We start from the raw sequence: 8,168 nt of genomic DNA, 5'->3' as shown, positions 1-8,168 counted from the left end.
GGTCAACCTCCCCCCTAGAGGCCTCTCCTGCCCAGTTCTGCAAATCCAGCAGGGCAAAGGGCCCTAGCCTGCGCCCCTGCCTAGGTGCTCTCTCCCATGCTCCATCGCTGCTCCGCGGCTGCACAGCCCTTAGCCTTGCCTATCCGCTCCACCTCTTCCATCTGTTCCTAACTCCTAGGGGGCCTCCTCCATTGCCCACAGCTTCCTGGCCCCTCTGCTTCCAAAGGCTCATGCCCTTAGCTTAACAGGCTCTTGCCCTGACACCTTGCGAAGTGGGTATGCAGGGGGGAAATTAGACCCCAGCCCTCCCCCACTTGCTCATCTCCTCTGCTGCAGAAGGAAATGGCCAGTAGTTGCGCCATGGCTCATGGAGGAAGGGCATAATACATCTCTGTGAGATAGAGGCAGTGTTGGTTTAGTGTACAGGGCACTGACGTGGGACTCAAGCGACTGGCTTTCTATTCCCAGATCTGCCACTGACCTGCTGTGTGACCTTGAATGAATCACTCCACCTCTCTATTTCCCCTCTCACTCTTTGTCTATCCTATGTAATCAGACTGTAAGCTCTTCAGGGCAAGGACTGTTTCTCACTACATGTCTGTGCAGCATCTAACATTCTGGGGCCTGTTTTCAGTTAGGGCTTTAAGAGTGCATGTGCGGGGTGGGGGGGCGGTAACCTGATCCCAACCTTAGCAAGAACGTAACAGATTCACAAATGTGGTTTGTTTTAATTTTATACAATTTTTTTAATTTGTTTTCATTTTATACAAATGTAAGAAACACTCAGGAGAACAAACAATTCCAGAAACCCACCTGCCAACAGCAGGAAGCAGTTAGTGGTTTGTACAAAAATAATAATAATAAATATCTGAAAATGGAAAGACTGTTTTAGTTTAGGATGTTATTTGATTTTTAGAACAGGAGTTGGGGAAAGGCCAATCCGAAGCTTGTGAGATCAAAGATATTAGCAAGGAGACCCATACAGAAGCTGCAAACCAGAGACACTAAGGCCGTGCACATATACAAAGATATCTTCCCTACCATCCACTCACAAATACTCCTCTGCTCACAGTATAGAAAGGACTCTTGCCCAGCACTCCTTGATAAAACAGATTATCAACATGTGCTTCCACCAAGGGCTCTGTGCCTTGAGTGGCAGGTCTATAGAGGAAAAGAAGTGAGGAGTGGTCTGGGCAGAAAGAGATGTTCATCGCTACAGAACATGTCCTACGGTGACTTATCAAGAGCATTGCGTCAGCTCTACGGAGTAGTATAGTAGATGCCTTCTGGTTGGAGGCCGCATTAACATTTCAAGCCTGGGAACTTGGCTACCTGTCTAGTGGACTGTAATATCACCATGTGCTACCAAGACAATGAAGCTGTCCCAGCCAGGCTTTAAGAGCCCTTCAGCTTTAGCAGCCCTGCTTGCATGCGTGATGGAGATTTCAAACCAAATTCCCTTGCTCGCCCATCCCCTAACCCCCTGTTTCTTGCTGTTGTTCACCTCCTCCTCCGGCTGTGACTCTTCAGGTCCTCCAGCTCCTTCTCCATCAGATGGGACTCAGCTGTGGTCTCAGACAGCTGCAACCAAGAGCAGACAAGAATAAGAGTAAGAATAATCCCTCACATCCCCATGGAGTATTGTTTTTATAAAATATACATCAGAATAAGGAAAGTACTATCTAACAGAGGGGTCGGCAACCTTTCAGAAGTGGGGTGCCGAGTCTTCATGTATTCACTTTAATTTAAGGTTTCGCGTGCCAGTAATACATTTTAACGTTTTTTAGAAGGTCTCTCTCGATAAGTCTATATATTATATAACTAAACTATTGTCGTATGTAAACGAGGTTTTCAAAATGTTTAAGCAGCTTCATTTAAAATTAAATTAAAATGCTGATCTTACGCTGCTGGCCCGCTCAGCCCGCTGCCAGCCTGGGGTTCTGTTCACCTAGGCTGGCAGCAGGCTGAGCGGGGCCTGCGGCCGGGACCCCGGCCGGCAAGGGCCGGGCAGCCAGAACCCCAGACCGGCAGTGGGCTGAGCGGCTCAGCCAGCTGCCAGTCTGGAGTTCCGTCTGCCGCCTCCTGCCAGCCAGGGTCCTGGCTGCTGGCCCCGCTCAGCCCACTGCAGGTTTGGGATCCCGGCCCTGCCCACATAGAGTGGGTACGTACCTTCTCTCTGGTTCTAGCCCATTCTCTTCCTCTCTCTCTCTGCACTGAACTGAGGGTGGGAGTGCACTGAGCACAGAGCTGGAGGTGAAGGAGCAGGCTGGGGGTTGGAGTGTGTGAGGAGGGTGCAGGAGTCAGGGCAGAGGGCACGTGAGGGGGGTGCAGGAGTCAGGGCATGGGGTGTGGGGGCTGGGTATGTGTGGGGGGTGCTGGAGTCAGGGCTAGGGTTGTGGGGGGATGCAGGGGTCACGGCAGGAGGCTGGGGTGTGTGTGAGGGGGGTGCAGGGGTCAGGGCAGAGGGCTGGGAGTGTGGACTATGGTTGTGGGGGTGCTCCCAGCCCCCTGCCCAGAGTGGCTCATGGCAGGGGGCTGGAGGGGATATGACCTGATTCCACCCCCCTTCCCCAAGGCCCTGTCCCACCTCTTCTCCCCGTCCCTCGCAAGGTCCATCAGCTGATCGGCAGCAGGGAGGGAGAGGAGGAGGGGCAAGAACCCAGCACGGCTGGGGGAGCTTGCCTGCTCTGCAGCAGCAGCTGGCAGGACCAAGCTTCTTCACCCTGCCCTGGGGGGGGGGGGGGGAGAGCAGGCTGGGGTGGGCTGGATTTTTAATGGCACTGGGATCCCAGCCTGGGTTCGGCAGCGGGTGCTGAGCGACGCCAGTGGCTGGGCCCCAACAGACAGCAGCATGCCATTAAAAATCGGCTCGCGTGCCGTCTTTGGCACACGTGCCATAGGTTGCTGATCCCTGATCTAACATATCTCTGAAGTCCCTTACACCCAGCAGGATCCCTAAGCACTTTACAGACATACACCACAGATACACAAGTGCCTTTGGGGTGGAACTCAGCAGGTTCTGAGTCTGTAACACACTATACGACAGCTTTAGAAAGAAGTGAGAAAGAGCTTCCGCAATTAATACTTTGGATTTCACAGCACACTGTGTCCAATGACCTTGCAGAGATTTACAAACATGAATGAATTAGCTTTCACCCATGTGAGGTAGAGAAATATCACTCTAATTTTACAGAGAGGGAAACTGAGGCATGAAGGTTCACTGAATTGCCCAAGGCCACCCAGAAACACTATGGAGAGCACAGACCTCCTGACTGTGCTTTAACCACAACAGCATCTTTCTAACTGAAACTGCAGAAGGAATTTAGGGAAGGAGAATGTAATTACCCAAATTGCTATTTCGTCAGGATGACATAGCACGGGGTTAAAGTGCAGCTCACAGACCCCCCCACAATACCCCCATTCTCCACCTACCAGATTGCGGGGGAGCTTGGGGCTTCTGCTAGAGACAACTGGTGCCTGAGAGTGGGGGGAGGTCACAATTTAAAGGTTCAACCCCTCCCAACAGCTTGAGTCACGCCCTCCCAGGCACGCCTCCCTCTTAACCTCAGGAGTTCTCCCTGCAACTCCCAGCTGTTTGCCGCTGCCTCTCCTCACAACTGCAATCCCAGCTTGCCAGCTCCAGCAGCTGCTGTGAAGGGAGGGGGCCCGGTGGCGCCATGTGACTGAGCAGGGTCAGCAAATCCTAGCAGATTTTGGGGGGCATGTGACCCCACGTACCCCCATCCTGCGCATTGCCTCTGGCTTCTGTTCAGCAGGAAGTGGGGGTCTCAGGGCTTCAACCCTATGGGGTGCACCGGCCAGGGTTTGAGGCTTCAGCAGGACCGTGCTGAAGCCCTGAGACTCCCCTCTCTGCAGGGCACCACCCCGCCACAGGGCTGAAGCCCCAAGCCCCAGCAGATGTGCCTCAGCTCTTGAACTTCTGAAGATTGTCGAACATGACTTGGAGGCTCAGTAAATTTGGCCACCCCTGACATATCGGTTAACATTCTTACTTTGTTAAATAGTTACCATGTTTCACTCCAGGAGTGGCTGCATTTTTTTCCATGGAAGCTGTGACCCCTGTGTATTGCTGTATTTCAGTTTATAATGGTCTTTGGGGTGAAAGACTATGGGGTGGAGATGAAAGATCTTTTTCATTACTCTTGCAAAAAAGAAGGCCTTATGGAACCTAAGATCTCAAGTGACCATGAATGGTCAAGGTCTTCATTTCACTGACTGCAGAAGCCCAATAGTGACAAGCAGAAGATACTAATATACAAATAGAAAATGGAAAACACTCAAGGTATGGGGGAAGTCTTCCTATATCATCCAGATGTTCAGGCTCCTCCTCTCAACTATGGTACTCACTGTAATCCAGCTCTTCTCCTGAAGGGACCTGGACCTTCTCCTCCCCTTGGGGAGGAAGTGGATGAGGTCAATCTTCACTCTTGCACAATCACTACTGTGTTAAGTGTGTCTAACAGCGGGGTAGGGCTCAGTGTGAATGGGAGCAGGGACACAGGTTGGCATTAGGACCTGTGTTTTTGGGATGACCCAGAGCTCTTCACTCTGTCTCAGGGGCATTTCTGGTCACTTCAGAGAGGTGAATCTCCCCATCCTCACCATGTCCAGCAGGATATCCACTTTCAGACGCAGGAGATTGTTCTCTTCCTCCAGCTGCTGGTTCCGTTTGCGCAGGCGCTGTGTCTCCCTGCGATCCCCACTGCTGCTCCCTGACTCTAAAGGAGAGACAGGCCAAAGTTATAATCATCATGTAACTCCACAACTCTCCCAGACCAAAGCAACAGGAGCAGCTCCTCACCTGCTATCCACTGGCCATTCTCAAACTTCAGACTCTGTCCAGTGAGGTTCATGTTGGGAGTGCCATAGTCCAGGCCCAGCTCAATTTCACGGGTCGATCTGTCCAGCTGCAGAAAAAAAAAATCAATGTTTTCTAAAATTTTCATTTTCTCTCTCCATACTTTCCCTCACACCTTCACTTTTTTTTTAAAGTGACTGGCATTCTTGTGAAAGGTGCTGTATCAGTGGCCATAGAATCTGATGTCCTATTATTAACATTGCACATGCTGCTGCAGTACAAGCTTCTGTCTCACACACACCTATACAGAGTCTCCTTCCAACATATGTCACCCCTGAACTAAAAGAGCTATCTTTAGGGACATGAGGGGAGTTCATTCTCTGGGTCCTACTCTATCTTTGGTGCCAACTGTAAGGAAAGCCCCTGCCCCACTGCCGTCTGTATTAAAAGCACACATTAGAAGTTTCAGGTGCCGTGAATCTGGCTTCTGACTGAAGATGGAGTGAAGTATGCCACTAACTAAAGATTCCACTTCTTCTCTCACTATCCAGCCATCAGTAAGTGGTCATGACTCTGGACCAGAAGAGGAAGGAGAAACAGATGGGAATATGAGAGTGGAGAGACTCTGTGTGTGTGGGGGGAGTGTCTAATACTTTGTTATGAGAGTTGTTACAATAACATTTTTAAGGCAGATTACCTGTCCCTTGTTCTTAAAGGGTTGATAGAAGATCCCTAGAATCCCGCACTTACCAAGTGCAGGTTGGAGAGGGAGGCTGATTTCCTAGGTGGGGTTTTCTTTGGACTGAACGTGTTCCCAAAGAGAGGCATGGCTTTCCAATCTCCAAGCCTGCTCACTTCTGCTGCCTTGCCCTGTTTTCCAGATACAAGGACAAAACATAGAAAGAAAAGCTCAGACATTTCTTATCTATCCAACCTCGCACCACAGGATGATTCCCTATAGAATATTTAGGAGTTCCAGTTTCTGGTGTTTGTTGGTTCCAATTTTCAGTATTTATGCTTAGACAAATTATGGCTTTTAAAAAGTAAAATGATAGGATATATTTAAAATCACTGTTTAACTCTTCTTAAGACCTAGGAATGAGCCCTCAGTGAGCGAGAATCTTTTAGGCTCTTTCTGGAAAGTGTCTTCCTGAGTGTACATATTGTAATTATAAGAGTATTTTCAGTTACTATTTTATAGAAACCTACTGGTTTCCTCAAATATTTGATCAGCTGGGAATTGTATCAATTTTAATCAGTTGTACTCTAAAACCAGAAACCCCAAGTACATTTTCAGAGCTTTGTTCAGTCCCACTTTAAAAAGAACAAAGCTTCATATGAAGCATTCACCCTAGAATAGCCTCATCTGCCTGGAGTAAGTAGTCCCTTTCAGGGGATGTCTTCACTGCATGGTGAACCCAGTCTCTTAACTGGGTTTTAGCCCTAAACCCCGTACTGTCACCACACAAAAACCTTTGACCTGCTTTTGGAGTGGCTTTGAATCCAGATTTGCTTGCCTGGGTGGGGATTAGAGCTTGGGTTCTGCTTTAACTCAGGCTGTGACACCCACCCTTTGCAGTGTGGAGGCGAACTGTAACCCAGGTTACATAATTTGGGTGCTACTAATCCTTCAGTCCCTTCCCACAATTCCCCAGGACTGGATTTTCTTTACCTTCTACGCAGGGGCAGAGATTGGGGAGAGCAGGGGGGCACTGCCCCCCAAACCAGAGGTGACATGGAGTCACATAATGTCCCCCCCAGATTTGTCTTCCTTAGCATAAAGGTTTTCAAACTATGTGGTATCCCCCTGCCCCACAGTTTGAGAACGGTCACCTCCTGCCAGGAGCTGGCAGATTGGAAGCAGATGGGAGCCACCCAGCCTGCCCAGGCCCCTGGCTCTCCACACTGGGGGAGCCAGGACGCTAGCTGGGTGCCTGGCAGCCATCCCTGTTCTGCTCCCTGAGCTGGGCTGCCTCTGCACAGCCGGGCACTCCACAGGCAGGGCGGGCAGCACAGCTCTAAGCTGTGCCTTGATGTGCTCTTGCCTCTCCCACAAAGGAGCTCCCTGAGATGCTTGCTCACCGCTGCCCTGGCTCCTCAGGAGCAGAGGCAGATCCAGGAGTGCAAGGGCAGCAGCGAGTGAGCACCTCAGGGAGCATCGCGTGGCAGCCGGGCTCCACGGGCAGGGACCAGCTCTAGGGGGTGTCGTCGGCCAGTGCCAGGCTCCTTCAGGGCAGAGGCAAGAGTGTGTCAAGGCGCAGCTTGGAGCTGTGCCGCCCACCCTGCCTGGGGAGTGCCCAGCCGTGCAGAGGCAGCCCGGCTTGGGGAGCAGGGCAGGGGGGGCTGCTAGGCTTCCAGGCCCCGGCGGGGGCTTATCCCCTGGGGTGTCCCTCGCTCCTCCTCACGGCTGGGCGGCACGTGCCCACGCTGGGGGTGGGAGGGCGCGAAGTCACCGGCTGCCCAGCCACGAGCCGGAGACACGCGCGTGTGTCGGGGGGGAGGGGCGGAAGGGGAATGCTGGGGTGTCAGTGGAGATTGTCTCTTTCGATCAAAACGAGGCTGAAACATCCGGGTCCCCCGCGACCCTTCTAGTACCCGCGCGGCAGGGAAGCTCACCATCCTCGCCTCACCTGCACCAAGCGCCCCACTCTGCCTTGTTGTCCACGGCTAGCCGTCCTGCGCATGCGTATCTGACGCCTTCGAAGTCCGCAGTTGTTTGCGGCGGGGGAACGGTCTGTACCACTTCGGTGGAAGAGATTAGGATTCTACCACTGGGGAGAGGGCAAGGCCGGGAACCGGTAGAACGTTATTCTGTATGAGGGCATACGTTAAAGTACATCCTCTCCCCAGGGGTCTGTTCATGAATGGAACGATCCGTATTCAGAGCCCTTGAGAGAGTTCAGAGGAATGAGCCGGTATCAGATGTCAGACCCCCCCCTTCCCCAGCCCGGAATGGTAGTGTCGGACTCGCGAACGGTCACGCGGGGGGAGACTCTGAAGCTAGACAGTACCATGGAATAGGGAGGTGAGTGCGAGCCAACAGCATTCTCTCTCTACCTCACCTCGAGTTCCTTATCTCCCTCCTCCCGCACCAGTGGCAGCGGTCGCTCCCTTCGGAGTGCGGAGGAGAATGGTTTGCGCCGCAGGGTTACCATGGTGATAGAGGGACGCCTAGTAATAATGAGCCCTCACTGGAGACTTCCCCCGCCTAGCGCTGGTTGGGGGCTCGCGCGAGCGCTCAGGTGAGCCGTGCGCGGCCAGCGCCACCCCGGCAGCCTGCCGGGGCCTCTTTCCCGCCCGGGCTGCGTCCGCGCCCGGCGCCCCCCAGCGGGGGTTCAGCCGCCCTCCG

The 8,168-nt window shown here is 52.6% G+C and overlaps 2 protein-coding genes across 5 annotated transcripts in view; one reads left to right on the top strand and one right to left on the bottom strand.

The window, feature by feature from the left end:
- Window positions 1–721: 721 nt before the first annotated feature.
- CBY1 (chibby 1, beta catenin antagonist) lies at window positions 722–7,960 on the bottom strand. 2 transcript variants are annotated; one of them, XM_073326553.1, is made up of 5 exons: window positions 7,450–7,960; window positions 5,570–5,689; window positions 4,823–4,928; window positions 4,624–4,739; window positions 722–1,581 (listed from the first exon to the last, which is right to left on the bottom strand). In XM_073326553.1, exons 1-5 carry the CDS (start codon window positions 7,501–7,503, stop codon window positions 1,501–1,503), a joined length of 477 nt encoding a protein of 158 aa, XP_073182654.1. In that variant the 5' UTR covers window positions 7,504–7,960; the 3' UTR covers window positions 722–1,500. The 2 variants fall into 2 exon arrangements, with proteins under 2 accessions (XP_073182654.1, XP_073182664.1); XM_073326563.1 differs by having other exon boundaries at window positions 7,436–7,511.
- FAM227A (family with sequence similarity 227 member A) overlaps window positions 7,537–8,168 on the top strand; it is a 47,373-nt gene continuing 46,741 nt past the window's right edge. For 2 of the 3 annotated variants that reach the window (XM_073326452.1, XM_073326445.1), the window contains exon 1: window positions 7,537–7,844. The gene's annotated coding sequence lies outside the window, so the exon portion shown is untranslated. The other variant, XM_073326458.1, reaches the window with a different exon arrangement.

The sequence above is a fragment of the Lepidochelys kempii genome, chromosome 1 (assembly GCF_965140265.1).
Source record: "Lepidochelys kempii isolate rLepKem1 chromosome 1, rLepKem1.hap2, whole genome shotgun sequence".
NCBI lineage: Eukaryota > Metazoa > Chordata > Testudines > Cheloniidae > Lepidochelys > Lepidochelys kempii.
Note: the sequence above shows the minus strand (reverse complement) of the source record. Positions and strands in the feature narration are given on the sequence as shown.